Raw genomic sequence first — 16,888 nt, 5'->3', positions numbered from 1 at the left:
TAGGGGCAGCACAGGGGGAAGTTAGCCATTCAACCACTCCCATGACATGACATGGATAACATTTACATGTCCACATAGTGTGGGTCACAGGACCAAGCAACATGCTGACTTGTCCCATTAAGAGTGTTACCAGAATTTGCCCTATGAACCCATTCTGATGTTGATTATTCTCCATATTGGCACTTCAAGACGTTTCATAAAATTCTCCTTACTATTAGGTTGAATGGTCCACTATGACCAAGCTCCTCAAAATGGAAAGAACATTCACCCCGGGGCAGCTGGCCATCTAGATGAGCTCCACAGAAGTGGACAATGCGACCATGGAGTGATGTGGGAAAAGCCATGTCGGTAACAGCAACCATGCTGATCCCAACCACGCATAAACAGGCCTCAGGATGCTAATTTGTGTCCTGTTATGAGAAATTGCCTGTCTTGTTAAGGAACTGTGCCGTAATGGGAAAGCCTGTTGGCAATGAAGGGACAAACTCACTCTTCAGGGAATAGATGAGACTTTTTTTTTTTTGCCAAATGTCGGATGACCTTCAGATCGGAAGCGGTTGAGACCGGCCAGAGATTGAAATCAATTAATTTTGCCCCCTTTGTTAGAAGTGGTTCAGTGAACCAAATTTACCCTTGCATCTTTTGAATATGGTTTCTGACACGTACTAAGCCCGCAGCTGCATCTCACCTCCAGCGGAGAGCTACCTGATTATAGATCCACTAATTCTTGCCTCCCAGCACTCAGCCCTTCTGGAACACAGATCAACTGTCTCACACAGTGCATGAGGTTATCCGTTAACCTGCTAATTACTAACTGCATGGTTCCTAATTAGAACCCTTTTCTTCAGATAAATACATAAACATGGTAGACATGTACTCATTTACCTCTTCAGTGGAACACCAGCCAACAAAGAGAGATTCTTTTACACATTAACCCAGACTGTGTGTGTGTGTGTACGTGCACACGCGCGTGCACAAATGGGCACTCCAGTTTGATGGGCATGTCATGAGTTGCCATGAGCTTTAAACCTACCAGAAGCAATTGCTGAGCCGAACATTCTTCTCAGAACTTTCTGTCATCTTTTCTGCTGTGTTCTGGTTGATGTAAAGGCTGCACCTACTTACACACGAACACACACTAAACTCCCTCCTACTGAATCAAAACGTAAGTCTGTCAAGGCCAGTATTGCCTACTCAGACTGGCACCTCTCCAGGGAGCCAGCATGGTATAGTGGTTAAGAGCTGGTGCACTCTAATCTGGAAAACCAGGTGTGATTCCCTGCTCTGCCACTTGAGCTGTGGAGGCTTATCTGGTGCACCAGATTCGCTTGTGCACTCCAACACATGCCAGCTGGTTGACCTTAGGCTAGTCACAGTTCTTCAGAACTCTTTCAGTCCCACCCACCTCATAGGGTGTTTGTTGGGGGGGGGGGGAAGGAAAGAAGATTGTAAACTCCTGTGAGTCTCCTTACAGGAGAGAAAGGGGGGATATAAATCCAAACTCTTCTTCTTCTTCTTTGCTAGAGGTCTTGTTCATCCCCTACTGCCTGGTCATTTTTCACTGCAGATATCGGGAACTGAGCCTATGACTTTCTGTATGCAAAGCAGAGGCTTTTCCACTGAGCCACAGCTCCTCCCCAAGCACATCTAGTCTCAAAACCAGAAGGACAATCCAAAAATTGAGGGAAACAAAATAACTACTGAACTTCTTTCAGGTCTTTCTAGCCTCCTAGCTTGTATTCCTTGGGAGGGGGGAGTCATAAAAGAACACTGGTTTTGTTTAGACAACTCTGCCCACTGATCAGAAAGAAGAAGCTGGGCAGCCTGGATTAATGTGTTGACAGGAAACTAGCAAGAGAGGCTGTTTCCTCCCTGCCCCATCTGCTTTCTAAAAAAATATGTCCATCTTCGGTAAATAGACAGCATTTACGCAGTTCCATCTCTTGTGATTTGCCCTTTCAGTGGCTCAACTCTGTTTCTGTGGCTCAGAGGTAGAATGTCTGCTTGGGATGCTAAAAATCCCAGGTTTCATCTCCACGTCTTCACTTAAAAGGATCAAGTAGCAAGTGATGTGGAAGACCCTGTCCGATACCTTAGAGAACTGATGCCAGTTTCAGCTGTCAACATTGATCTCAAGAGACTAATGGTTTGATTCAGTGTTAAGGCGGCTCCATGTATTCACACCTTGACCTCAAGCTTCTCACCTTTGGCCCTACCCAGGTTCCAGAATGTTTGAGTTCCGGAGTTCATCATTCTTCTTCAGATTGTCTACTGTAAATATTTATTTATCTATTTAATTCATTCATACTCCACCTTTCTTCCCAATGGGAACCCAAAGTGGCTTACATCATTCTCTCCTCCATTTTAGCCTCACAACAACCCTGTAAGGTAGGTTAGGTTAGGTTGAGAGAGTGTGATTGGTTTATGTTCACCTAGTAAGCTACCGTGGCACGAATGGGAATTCAGTCCTGGGCCTTCCAGATACTAATCCGACACTTTTAACCACTTTTTAACCACTTTTAACCAGGAGCAGCAGTGGCGTAGGAGGTTAAGGGCTCGTGTATCTAATCTGGAGGAACCGGGTTTGATTCTCCGCTCTGCTGCCTGAGCTGTGGAGGCTTATCTGGGGAATTCAGGTTAGCCTGTGCAGTCCCACACATGCCAGCTGGGTGACCTTGGGCAAGTCACAGCTTCTCAGAGCTCTCTCAGCCCCACCTACCTCACAGGATGTTTGTTGTGAGGCGGGAAGGGCAAGGAGATTGTAAGCCCCTTTGAGTCTCCTACAGGAGAGAAAGGGGGGATATAAATTCAAACACTTCTTCTTCTTCTTCTTCTTCTTCTTCTTCTTCTTCTTCTTCTTCTTCTTCTTCTTCTTCTTCTTCTTCTTCTTCTTCTTCTTCTCCTATGTCACACTGACTCTCACATTATCAAGCTGGAGCTCATCTCCCTATGGGCATGTTGATTATAGCAGGATTGGCTGTCTTATTCCCAGACTCCTAGCAGCATTACACCTTGATTAAATGGAGAATTGAAATCTTTGCTAAGATTGGGCTTTTCATCAAAGGTAAAGAATTGCAGACAATGAGGTGGACTGGGGACGCAGATGATCAACAACGACCTTTTCCCAACACTCTTTTCATTTCCTTTCATTTGCTGGGGCCATAATGATTAGAACCCCCAGACAGATGCCGGCAAGGCGCTTGGTTTCTGGACTTTTCCACCACAAGTCAGAGTGTGCTGGGCTGTAGAATGATTTGAATTACTGATGCTTTCCTGCTCTCATATACTTGATGTCTGCCATAAAGATTTTCATGCTACCAAAGACATGTGCCAATATGGTCCAGCGGGTACAAGACATTATCTGATCTATGCTTTCTTACATTGTGTTCAGTGATTTTTACAGTACTATCAACAGTGTGTGTTGGGTGGGGAAGGGGTGCCTCAGCTGCCAGAGGTGAAATTACATCTATCCGAATGAGTTCTTCCTTGGCAATGGCCTCTCACCTCTGCTTCTTAGCTTGATTTGAACATGTTTTTAGAGCGTGATTAAACATGGTGAAGAGTCTTCTTTATCTGTGTTAGTGGTGGCATCTGAGAAATACCAGTCTCAGAGGAGGTGGTCTAAAAGAGTAACTTTAAATTAAGTATTTGTTTTCCTTTTGACCGTGAGAGGTCAAGTTGGTTTGAGCTTTGCATATGGGAAGCAGAGAGGGAACAGGCCTGATTTTCAGCAATAAATAAGTGGGTCATGGTTGTAGTTCAGTCAAACCGCAAAAACAGAGAGTTTGAATGTAAAGCTGAACATAAGCCTTATACTGAGTCAACCCACTAGGCCAGTGATGGTGAACCTTTTCGAGACCGACTGCCCAAATTGCAACCCAAAGCCCACTTGTTTATCCCAAAGTGCCAACACGGCAATTTAACCTGAATACTGAGGTTTTAGTTTAGAAAAAACAGTTGGCTCCGAGGTATGCGTTACTCGGGAGTAAGCTTGGTGGTAGTCGGTGGCTTTGCTTTGAAGCAACCATGGAACTCTTCAAATCACAACCCTAGCAGGGTTTACTCAGAAGCAAGCCCCATTGCCAGCAACTGAGCTTACTCCCAGGTAAAGGATCATGCTTTAGTTCTTCACATGAAAATCAGCGGGGTTTAACAGCACTTAACAGGGTTACCTACACTACTTTCCCAAAACTAGGTCTTAGGTTTAATGCTAATAATCGAACCCAGCAGCCCAGCCCAGCCTAGATGGGGGGGGGGCGATTTCTCCCCCACATGACGAACTCTGCGCGTGCCCACAGACAGGGCTCCGAGTGCCATCTCTGGCACCCGTGCCATAGGTTCGCCACCACTGCACTAGGCCATCTGACCAGCAGTACATCTCTACGATCTCAGGGGGAGATGGAACTTTCCTTCACTTCTGCCTGCAATCCTTTAATGAGAGATGCCAAGGATCGCCTTCAGCATGCAAATCAGATGCTCTGCCACTGACACACAGTCCCTCCCCAATTTGCTAGCTGTTCTGAAACCTAAAGAACATCAGTTTTCACTTTGGAATGTGCAGCGTAGCATTCAACACTACAGAGAAATACCTGATAATAGGTAGAACATTCACTCAAACATTCCCACATATCACAGATGAAAATAAGGACAGTTTTGTGTACTTAAACGTATGCCCACATCAAGGATAACTGAGAGTGCTCCTAATTATCTGGCTGTTCTCTGGCTACTGGGTACTTACTTAATGGCCTGGCTGGCACTGCCTTCGGAAGAAGCCGGTGTTTAAAAACCAGGATTTCAGGTTTTTTTAAATTAAAAGTGTCACTGACTCACTGAAGGAAAGTATCCTGGTATTTGGCAAGCAAGCATTCTAGTGTCATGATTTAGGATGGTTAAGATGATATACAATGAACAAATGATGCCAATTCCAGACTAAAAGCTTAGTGAGGCACTCCAACCCAATATTGCAGATAAATGTTAAAATGCTCTATTTAAAAAAAGATGTGGAAGGTTTGCCTGGGAATGTTCATAAACATTTTCATTGTAGTGGAAACACGACCCTGGAAAAAAAGCTATTGCCTCTTTCTTATCTGTCTTTTGTTTCTACAGACAGCCATTAGCAGTACCCATTTTGTCCCTTTAATCTGTACTTTTATATCTTCTTTACCTTTATTCTTCAGGTTTTTAAGAGAAATAATTTGGAATGTGCCATTTCACACAGTGCTGTTCCCCATTTCCACCAAATTACCATCTACCCTGACTTCTAACTCAGCCAGTGACTTTTGCTGACTTTGTTTCTCTGCACCTACACATGACCTGCCCCAAGAGGTGCTGAACCTTACTCTTCTTCCCCAGTGGGCTGCATAGAGATCTAAGGGTTTGGTTGATGCTACTTATCACCAAGAATATTCCTTTCCAACTCACCCTGCCATGCAATGAACCATGGGCTATTGCAAGAACTGCCCTCCATCATATGATGCCTCAGGGTGTTCCCCACCTTAAATGAGCAACCCATCCTATTCCTGCTATCCTCAGTCACCTTTATTTGACTGATCTGTATGGATTTAATGTCAATTATGTCCCACTATTTGTCCACTGTAGTACTTCAGGCAACTTAAGTCGAATTCCTAGAAGGTCTCCTGTCCAAGCATTGATCAGATCTAGAACTTAGCAGGTCAGCAAAATATCCATTTCACAAGGAGGAGGAGGAGGAGTTTGGATTTATATCCCCCCTTTCTCTCCTGCAGGAGACTCAAAGGGGCTTACAATCTCCCTGCCCTTCCCCCCTCACAACAACCACCATGTGAGGTAGGTGGGGCTGAGAGAGCTCAGAAGAGCTGTGACTAGCCCAAGGTCATCCAGCTGGCATGTGTGGGAGTGTACAGACTAATCTGAATTCCCCAGATAAGCCTCCACAGCTCAGGTGGCAGAGCTGGGAATCAAACCCGATTCCTCCAGATTAGATACATGAGCTCTTAACCTCCTACGCCACTGCTGCTCCAGGATCGTTTCACCAAGAAAATCAAATAAATTCTTCAAGGCTCCCGCAGAATTCATGAAATACAACATGAAAGTCATAAATGTACAGCAAAACCATCAAAGCAGTGGGACAGCGTCGTTTTACTCCAATGGGATGGATCCACAAATTCCCCAAGGCTCCAGACATAAAGTGATAAACACTCTTAAGCGCAAATGATAAAAGGGAAGGTTTTATGTAGTTGAAAAATGGCCATAAATTTCCTTTAATTGCACTTAGACATTCAATTATCAAAATATCTCATTTGTAAGCTGCTGAGTAACTGAGCACTAATACCTCCTCATTCTCTGGCATGTCGTGGAATCGTAACGCTGTCTCAAACATCACAGTCATCTTTGTAAAATATGATGTTAAGGAAGGCTGAGTTCATTGTACTATACATATGTAAATGCCTTTCTTTCAGGGGTCTCTAGAGAGAAGGGAAGCCAGACAGTATTCCCAAGCACAGCATGTATTAATTGTAAAGCAATAAAGTGTACACGTACAAAAGCAAGAACGTTCAAGAAGTATTAAGCAGTGAAAGTCAGGACAACATTAAGGGAGGCAGGAAGGCCTACTAAAAAGTTTTATATTTGAAATATACGCTGCTCTGGGAACAGTCGGAATGGAATGTATTTTAAAGAAGGGCAGAGGCCAGGCAGCCCAATCCATAAAGCAGTTAATTAATCACTGGGGCCAAATCATACATTAATGTAGGCTGCGAAAAAGTCACCACAAGGTGATTTAACAAGATCAGTTCTGCATTGGCAGTTTGATTACTTGATTAGATTCTGGCCAGCTTTTCTTCTGTACAAAACAGAAGAAGCAGGGAAGCAGAGATCCTATTTGCTGCCCACCCACCCCCTCCAAAAAAAGCTATGTTGGGGAATCATTGGAATGTATTAAGCAAGATTTATTGAAAAAGGTGGCTAGATCAAACCTTTTGAATGCACCACACTTAACATTTTGTTGTTCCAAAGTGAAATCTGTTCTTCTGTTCCCGATACAGAACACATGAAATCAATGTTGCAAAATCAACTCATGGTGGTTTTGCCATATCTATAAACAACATGGGTGAGTCACTCATCAGTCATGCTATTTTCTACAGGAACAGATCTATCTTTCTCTCAGGCTACATCCATCCATCAGTCTATCCATTCTACTTCACCCGTCTCCAAGTAGCTTAGGGCAGCATGAGTAGTTTTGTCCCCTCCTCCATTTTATTTTCACAACAACCTTGTAAGGTAGATTAGGTTGGGACAGGTCACCTGGTCAGTTCTACTGCATGACCCAGGCCTGCATTTACATGCCATCAGGGCCAGACCGAGGGGGAACTGTGCCTGGGGCATGCATATGCCGTGTGCCCCTGCCATGCCCCTACCCCACCTCGGAACACCCCCAGAATGCCCCACCCTGCCCCGGAATGCCTCTGCCACACCGCCACACTGACGTGCGCCTTGTGCATCACACCCACCCACGTCCCCTTGGCGCTACGCCACTGCGTGCCATTACAGCTGAGGCAAGTGTGTGCAAATGAAGTGAATTAGGCTGAGTGTAGAAAACTCAACCCAAGCTTTGCCAGAAGAAGAAAAAAATGAGGCAAATGAAGAGGTTCTTCTTGTCACTTCTCAAGAGTTCCATGTGTCCTTGATTGAGCAAAAATCTGTGTGCGCTCAATCCTCTTCAGGCATAGAAATTAACATGGGTATGCAGATTCTGGGCCTGTAGAAATGGGAATCGATTGGGACTCTTCTAGAAGCTTGGCCTAGGGTAGCCATTCTTCAGACGAGGCCTGGAGATTTCCTAGAATTACAATTCAGACAATTTCTCCTGGAGAAAAATGGCTGCTTTGGAGGGTGGACTATGGCATTATATCTTGCTTAGGTCCCTTCTCTCCCCAAACTTTACCTTCCCCAGATTCCGTGCCAAATCTCCAGGAATTTTTCAACCAGGCGCTAGATAACAACCTGGGCCCTGGCTTCTGCCCTTCCCTGGGCAACAGAGCAAGATCTATTCCCTGTTGCACTCTGTCCTCCAGCCACAATCTCAAAACTCTGTTACAGAATCCCTGGGAAGGCTAGGCTTGATTCCAGCCTAGTCCAAGACTGGATCCATTTTAACCAGGAAATAGTGACGTCTTGACTGCTGTTGGGATCCTTGCATAACTCCTGTAAGATGCCAGAGCTCAAACATAAGCCCTGTGCTCCCCCTAAAAGCTTCCACAAAGGTAGCCCTTTAGAAGGAGCTTATTCTCCCCAGCTGCTCTGCAATTAACTCTCAGCAGTTTGCTCAGATTCTGTCTGCATCCCAGTCGCAGTTGGTCGGGAAGGAATGAATTGCCCACTTCAAGCATAAATTCCCCACTGAGTTGCTCTTTGTTCATTTCATGCTGCCTCCCTGCTCTGTTGAAGCTGCTAAATGAGTTGATATTACCTTAATATGAGCTTTAAAAGTGTTATTTAATGCTATTACATTCCACACATTTTTTTTAATGCGCCACGTGAAATAAAAAGTGAATACCAGCAAGCCGCATGTCCACATTCTGCGCTTTGGGTAATTGCAGCAATAACTTAATTGCCACTTGGCTTTCTGCAGAGCTTTAGCCTATGCCAATTACTGCCCAAGTAAAGTCTCCTAGTCAGTTCCTGGACTGTCCAGACCAGGGGTCTGCAACCAATTGGCCATGCTGGCAGGGGCTGATGGGATTTGTAGTCCATGAACATCTGGAGAGCCGCAGGTTGCAGACCCCTGGTCCAGACCAATCTTGGGAAGTCTAACCCAAGACAGAAGCCAAGTCCTGTGTTGTAAGTGGCTAGTATTGCCAACTCTGGATTGGGAAATTCTTGGAGATTTTGGGGTGGAGCCGGCAGTGGCATAGTGCCAAGGGGGCAGGGGGTGAGTGGCACACCGTGCATATGTCCCTGTGGGGGCATGGCGGGGGCATTCTAGGGTGGGGTGGGCAAGGGCTTGGCAAGGGTGCAGGGTGCAGACATGCCCCAGGCGCAGTTCCCCCTCATTCCACCCCTAGGAGCAGGGAAGGACTTTATTTGGGAAACAGAGGAACCTTAGCAGGGTATAGTACCACAGAGTATACCCCCCTCCCCCCAGGCTGTTTATCTTCTCCAGGGAAATTGACCTCTATATTCTGGAGATTAGGAGGTTGGCAGTCCTACAAGTGGATGATCATAAATTAATGCTGTTGACATAATGTGGGTATTGAAAAACTGGTGGTTGTGCTCCAGGAAAAAGGATTTCAGAAGAGAAACAAAATGATCAAAATGTTCTCTTCAAACCTCAAGGGGGAGAGAGCCATTTCTTCACAGAGGTAAAAATACTCTCACCTGCAGAAGCATTAAGCTGGCTCCAATAACAATGTTTCCACTCATCTTTGAAGAGCTATGATATTCATATGCAAAGCTGCACCTTACATCCCTTCAAGTCAGAGGGCTGAGAAGGACATCCGTTGGCTTAGCATGGCCCTGGCACTTGGTTTCATCACAGGTCTTCAGCTAGTGGATCACGACCAGCAAGTGACTTTTGCCTCTACCAAAGAACAGTTTCATCGATGACACTTCTGCCACTCTTATTTACTCCATTTTGAGAAGACAGAAATGTAGGAAAAGGCAGGGGAGAAATTGTGATAGAACTCTCAGTGGTGGAAGGACATAAGGCAAATATTCATTTTAAACCAGCAATCTCATGGGTCACAATTTGTTCTCTTAGCCTCTGTGCTATGACAGCTTCAGACTTTGTTAAATGTCAGGTTAGTGACGGGTCCCAGTTCTGAAAATATTGGAGACTTTTGGTTTTCATTGAGGGCTCACAAGCAGTGGTGGGACTCAGCAGGTTCGCACCACTTTGGCAGAACCAGCTGTTAAAATGGTGCTTGTATGCTACCAGTTGTTAAATTGTTTGAATCCCACCACCAGAACCGGTTGTTAAATTATCTGAAGCCCACCACTGCGTTTGAACTAGGTTTGCTTATCGACACTGAATATGGGCCAGTTTTGCCTGAAACCTATGGGTGCCATTTCCCCTCTCTGCTCCTTTGCCTGGATTCCCACTTTTCATCAAGTTCGCAGCCCTTTCCATTCGGGAATTAGAAAAGAAGATGTGCAGGCAGTTTCCCAGCCTGTCTTGTGCAGGCCTGTTTTGCCTTGCCTTTATTGTAGCCAATGTGGAAAGTCATAGCTAGGATACCATAGTTAGGATATCCCCGGCAAATGCTTTGTTTCCCTGTTGACTGAAGTTTTTTTTTTTTTTTTTGGGGGGGGGGGGGAAGCTGGCTTCCAAAGTAAGTAATTATTAGAAAAATGTGTTTCCTACTTCTTCCCCCACCCCCTGCCATAGCAATATAATCGAAATTTAATTTCTTTCTTTAAAAATATAAATGTATCAGTTTCTTCCCTAGCTCTATCTGCAAGGCTGAAAGCAGCTGGAAAACAAAGTGATCTTTATATTTTCAAAGCCAGAAAACAATTTCAGATGTTGTATTAGCAAGTCAAAAGGAACCAAATTGGATGCATTAGCTAGCGGAAAGAGGTTGTGAAATTAGTTCAGTCTCTCAGGTGCCTTGCCTTTGCGAACTGTAGCAATTGGAGAGACTGTGGTTATTGCCTGATGGTCTTTCACAGGCGTCTGCTTTGATTGGGTATGCCAATAAAAAGCATATTGAGGTTCTGCAGACTTGGGATGGGGATAGAGCTGCAGTGTAGCCAGTACCTTTGCCAAAGAATCTGTGACGACACTTCTTGAGGCTCAGCTGGCTAGCTGAGGTTATGGACTGATACATTACCCTTGAGTTTTGTACCAAAGTTTTCAAATTGTGCAGAGACCTTCTTAGACTCAGTATTACTGCATGCTGAAGAGGTGCATACATATTCAAGGTGTTTAATGCAGCAATATTATGTACGCTTGTTTGGAAGTTAATGCCATTTAGATGGACAGGATTTACTTCTGAATAAAGCTGGATAAGGCCGTGATCCTGTTCACACTTCATGGACAGTTGTTTCATGGAAACCTGTGAAATAACATGAAAGCAACAGGAAGTAAACATGCACAGAAAATGACTCAGATTTTACTGTCTCTAACTAAAGACGTTGCCTTTGTATTAACTCAGACTGAATGCTACAAATGAAGGGGTGCTGTAAGTGTGGGTGTCTAGTATAAAACCATCAAATTGTAAAATTGTAAAAGGGGAGAAAAATACAAAAAACAAGCTCTTATGTACAGAGGAACTTTAGCTTCATGTTAATTACAGAGCCTACGTACTGCTGAAACATCAAATCCAGACACTATAGAGCACAGGTGTCAAACTCGCGGCCCTCCAGATGTTATGGACTGCAGTTCCCATCGTCCCCTGCCAGCATGATGTTGGCAGGGGATGATGGGAACTGTAGTCCATAACGTATGGAGGGCCGCGAGTTTGACACCTATGCTATAGAGTAAAGGATCTGGCACTTTATAGTTACTCCCCACAGCTGCTGTGAGGCTGCAGGGAACCCCACTCTACAGAACATTTATAGTTTGGACCCATGTTAGACAGAGGATGTGAGGAGGAGAATCTGCTCTTATACGTCTGAACCAGACTGTCAGGTTCAATGTGTTGGTAATCAGTAAAGCAAGTAGGTGAAAAGAATTTTAAAAGGCTTACTTCAGCAATGCCCTCCATGCAACCCAGAAAGGATCTTCTTCACATTTACTTGAAACATATGTCACACCAAAGGAGACTTCAAGGTAGTTCAGAACAAGGCACCAAAGCAAGAACATCATTTGATGGTGAAAAATGTCCTCAAGTCACAGCCGATTTGCGATGACCCTGTAGGATTTTCAAGACAAGAGGCAAAGAGATGTGGTTTGCCATTACCTGCCTCTGCATAGCAGCCCTCAACTTCCTAGGTGGCTTCCCTTCCAAGTACTAACCAGGACTGACTGTTTAGCTTTCAAGACTTCAGAAGATTCAGCTTGCATAGGCCATTCAGGTCAGGCAAATGTCAATCAGCTCCCCCCAAATATGGTTAGCTGTATGTCCTCCTTACAGTAGTGGTTCATCATCTCCTCATATAGAATGGTGACCATAGCATTGGGATAGATGCAAACATTTTGCATTGTGGCTCCATCTCTATGGAACAGCCTTCTAGCAAAGGTGAAGTGGGCATCCTCTCTCTGTTGAGTTTTAGATGGTCGACTATGGCAGTTTTTTTAGAGGGCCTCAGTTGATTAATGTTTTGAAGTTGCAATGCAGGGACCAACAACTGGAAATGTAAAAATGAAGTCTCTCAAGTCACCTTCTTTTACTGATATATGTAACATGATATAACCCACAACATATAACCTTAATTTTGATATTAATCATAATTATATTTATTTATTTAAATTTAATATGAGTCTATCATTGTACCATTTATTTATTTATTTATCTATTTATCTATTTATTTATGGGTTTTATATACCGCCCAACCCCCGAAGGGCTCTGGGCGATGCACAACACAATCACATCTTACAACCCATACAAACAAACCCCATTAAATTAGAATTAAAACACAGCGATAAAATGAACAAAGACGGCGTCACGCAATGAAACCCAATTAAAACCCTCCCAAAGAGGGGGGAAGCAGAACGAAAAAGTGGGTCCCATAGATGGCAAGGGAAACTCCAACCGGAGGAATAGAAAGGGGCACCCAATCAGCGGCTGGACACTCCAAAGGCCCGGCGGAACAACTCAGTCTTGCAGGCCCTGCAGAATTCACCAAGATCCCGCAGGGCCTGGACAGCTGGAGGGAGAGTGTTCCACCAGGCAGGGGCCAGGGCTGAAAAGGCCCTGGCCCGAGTGGAGGCCAGCCGCATCATGTCAATAAAGGTTATTATTATTACTAGCAGTAAAGCTGGTTGTATGAACAAATACAGTGAATTCTAGAAAACTAGTGGTGGGTTAACAGCTCCCACTGAAGGGGCCAACCTCTGCCTTTTCTCCCCCATTGGCCCTGCATCTCCCTTCTCATCCTCCTCTTCCGGGATGGCACCCACGGGTTGATGGTGGTCATCGAGGGGGTGACCCCCTCCTGTCTTTCCTTCCCTCTCAACCCCATGTCCCCAGCATCCTCCTTCTTCTGCTCTTCCTGGACATCCGTTCCTCTTTCCAGATGCTTGTTTCACAACACAGCAGTTAATGGCATAGTTGCAGCTGCCAGCAGTCACAACCCTCCCACGGGGAGCAGCTGACACTTGCATCTGCTCCTTCTCAGGCAGCCGCAGACGGTACAGAGACTGAAATTATTCAGCAGTGGGGAAGAAGGGCAAGCGCATGAGAGACTGCGTGGCCACCACATTCTGTTGTTTCGTTTGTGTGTGTTTTTTACCCATTTTGTGTAAGCCATGTCTCTAAGCCGTGAGTGCATGGTGATTAGTTGGAACCAAAGGTGGGATCCAGCAGGTTCTCACAGGTTCCCGAGAGTAGGTTACTAATTATTTGTGTGTGCCGAGATGGGGTTACTAATTGGTGATTTTGCCACGTGATTTTTGTCTTAGTTACACCCCTCCCCTCAGCAGTAGCGCGCAGAACTTGAAGCAGTCTAGCAGGAGGTGCACTGGCGTGTGTGGCAGCCTGCACCTGCATGCATTCGTTTCCCACCCAAGGACCAGCGCAATGGCTGTGTCCTTGCCACAGCCCCGCCCAGGAATGCCCCGCCCCTGGAATGCCCAGTCATGCCCCCGTCATGCCCCGTCCAGCCTCATTGGCACTACGCCACAGTTTGAATCCCACCACCATGGGAACCTGTTACTAAAAATTTTGGATCCCACCACTGGTTGGAAGTGATTTGTGTGTGGCGATTGGCTGGAAGTAAGTCATCACCACCGCAGCTAGCCTTTTATAGAATAGGATAAGTGGAAGTGGTTTTATTTGTATGTGGTTGGATGTCGGTTAGAATTGTAGCTGATTTTGATTTTTCAATGTGCTTGTTATATGCTGGACATAGACTTTTCTAAAACAAAACAGGATTTCAGTGGCACCTTAATGGCTAACAATGTTTATTCCAGTATGAAATTTCATCATTCAGAGCTCACCTCATCATATACGATGAGAAGAAAGGAAATCATTTTCTTTTTGTTGTGAACTCTGGCTCAGAAAAGCCCGTTCTGGAATAAATATCATTCTTTAAAGTGCCACCAGACTTATGTTTGGTTTTGCTACAGTAGGCTAACATAGCTGCCCCACTGAATTGAGTTTTATAAGCCACCCTGGGCCTAGGGTTGCCAACCTCCGGGTAAGGCCTCAATTTGTCTTGAAATTAGAGATCTCCAGACTTCAGAGACTATTTCCCCTGAAAGAAACGACAATTTCAGGGGGCACATCTATAGCATAATATCACCACTTAGCTCCTTCCTGTGACCTGATCATGAATCTTTAGGAATCTCCCAAGCCAGAGTTGGCAACTCCCCCCCCCCCGCTTTGGAGGGGGAGGGGAAGAACAGAATATATGATTTGTTTAAATGAACTCTTTTTTTTTGTCTGGTATTCTCATCTATCACAATTGCTCCTCCTCGGAAACAGTCAAAAGAAAACGTTGGCAACAGATCTCAATGGGAAGAGGGTGGAACTTTCCTTCAACCAATTGAGCATGATCCCTGGCTGCTATCTTTTCCTCCCCAGAATTTTTCCATTTGAGCAGGAGAATTGGCAGTAGAATGAGATTTAGAGGCATATCCCAACTGAGTTACGTTTTCATGCATTTTTTAAATAAAAAAAACCATTAAAACAGCCGTTTACAATGCAATACAAATATTAGGAAAGCCACGAGATTCTCCAAAGAGAGACTGTTTCATTTAGAAAGAATACTGTTTAGTAAATAATAATAATTGGTATGTACAGCAAAAAAAAAAGAATAATATATGAGCAGTGCAATATGGTTCTCTTAAAATAGTGAGAAGAAAAATGTTTTGGGGTTGGTATTTTCCTGTCCAATGTGCATCTTATAACTTTAAAGACACATGACTTTTTAAAATTCTTTCTGCTTTTAATTTGACTATAATTGCTCATATATGGTAAAGTGTTGTTATGTGGCTGCATAATTTGATTGGGATGTATGTATATAGATCTACATATCTCGTTCATTATAACAGAAGGTGTGGGACTTTCAATGCCTATTGAATATTATATGCTCAGTCTCTGTGTACGAGTAACTCTGTTAAATCAAGAAGGTTACTGTTATCAGGACAGAAATGAGAACTGAATTTCCATTGTGGTGAAATTTATGGCCACAGAATGGCTACTGATTATGCATTTTCCTGGGTAATAAACGCTGCAGCTGTTTCCAGGCCAGATGGAAGATTTTCCGCACTAAGTCAACCTGTTTTCCTCTTCCCTCCCCTGTCTACAGGATTTGCCATTCTCCAGGCAATTATGGAATTCGCCGTGCAAAATAACTGGCAAGTGACAGCTCGATCTGTGGGAAGTATAAAGGATGTTCAAGAGTTTAAGGCAATCATTGAGGAAATGGACAAACGACAGGAGAAAAGATACTTGATAGACTGTGAAGTAGAAAGAATAAATACCATTTTGGAGCAGGTACGTGGCACTTGGACTTGCTTTCTGTGACACATATATTGGCTGCATTCAGACACCATGATAAGCCAAACCCTGGTTAGTTGTGACATCTAAATTCAGATTGTGCCCAATCAGGACTTCAAACGGGTTGTAGCTTTTAAAAAAACAAAAACAAATCACAGTTCTTGCTAACTATGGTTTGTTGCATCATGCAGAAGCAACAGTTTACTGAGTAGCAGCGTGATTTGCAGTTAACTGGCTACAGTGGTGGCATTATAGCAAGGTTGCCCTCCCTACTGAGAGGCAGAAAAGAAATTGAGATTTGCATACAAACTAAGACTAGTTGGAGGTTGTCATACAGTCCATAGTTTAGGCTAGGGATTTCCAAACTTGCTGAACCTTTTGGATTTTTTTAAAGATAGAGTAAAATAGCTGTAAAATAAGCCATGGCCACTAAGCCATGGCCAGACTTTGGGAGGTTCCAAAAATATATGAAGCTTCCAAGGAGTATAGTAGAAGCAGCTGTTTCCTAATGGGTTCCCCTGCGGGCATAGAGGTTCTGTCTCATGGGCTGTTCAAAAGTATTCCCTGTCTTGAGACGGCAGAGGAAAGTACAGCTTGGTAGAGAAATCTGTCTCTAAGACCAGCCTGGTGCTTCATGATTATGGTGTGTCTCATCTTTACTGTCATCTTTATTTGGGATGTATTTCTCTGAATGAATATGGTTTCAAAATGTCTGTTGCTCTAAGGCCCGTTCCACACGGATCGATAAACACTGATGTAGGACGGTTAAAAAAACGTTTTGGGGGGACAACTTTGTACAAATCCTACCCCTAAAATGAGGCTGCCCTGTCTTATTTCCCCTAAACTGGGGGGTTTTTTTGAGAATTGTGCTACTAGCTAGTCTTTTCAAAAATCCTGGGTTTCAGTCCCTTATGAGTGAACGGCCAGGCAGGAGGTGCTTTATTTGCCTCCATTTCCCTTTTTTTAAAAAAAAAATTCACGACTTATGTCTGCATAGTTATGCAGGTGCAGATAGTCATATCATGAGACATGAGCATGGCTGTGGGGGTTCATTTGTACATGCCTGCATAGCTATGCATCAATGGGAAGTAATTTTTTTAAAAAGACACGTCCCCCTGTGAAGGCACAACAGCAACCTGGATTGTTGAATGTGTGTTTCCTAAGAACTCTCACTGACTTCCACAGGCTTACCTGCCTGGGACAAATGTTTAAAATTGCAGGCCCTACATTTCTTGAAGCATTAACATGTTCTTCAAAGAAACCTTTCCTCTGTTGATTGATGGTAACCCAGTTTTCTGCCATAAACG

General features: G+C 44.2%; 1 protein-coding gene across 7 annotated transcripts in view; it reads left to right on the top strand.

Annotated features, from left to right (window-relative positions):
• Positions 1 to 16,888, top strand: part of GRIA3 (glutamate ionotropic receptor AMPA type subunit 3) — a 221,850-nt gene that overhangs the window by 95,522 nt on the left and 109,440 nt on the right. For all 7 annotated transcript variants that reach the window (XR_007246017.1, XM_048514048.1, XM_048514049.1 and 4 more), the window contains exon 4: positions 15,391 to 15,578. Coding sequence is in view for 6 of the 7 variants with exons in the window: in XM_048514048.1 (XP_048370005.1) it covers positions 15,391 to 15,578 (188 nt within the window). In the remaining variant the exon portion in view is untranslated. The remainder of the gene's footprint in view (positions 1 to 15,390; positions 15,579 to 16,888) is intronic.

Source organism: Sphaerodactylus townsendi, linkage group LG13 (genome assembly GCF_021028975.2).
Source record: "Sphaerodactylus townsendi isolate TG3544 linkage group LG13, MPM_Stown_v2.3, whole genome shotgun sequence".
In the NCBI taxonomy this organism is placed as follows: domain Eukaryota; kingdom Metazoa; phylum Chordata; class Lepidosauria; order Squamata; family Sphaerodactylidae; genus Sphaerodactylus; species Sphaerodactylus townsendi.
Note: the sequence above shows the minus strand (reverse complement) of the source record. Positions and strands in the feature narration are given on the sequence as shown.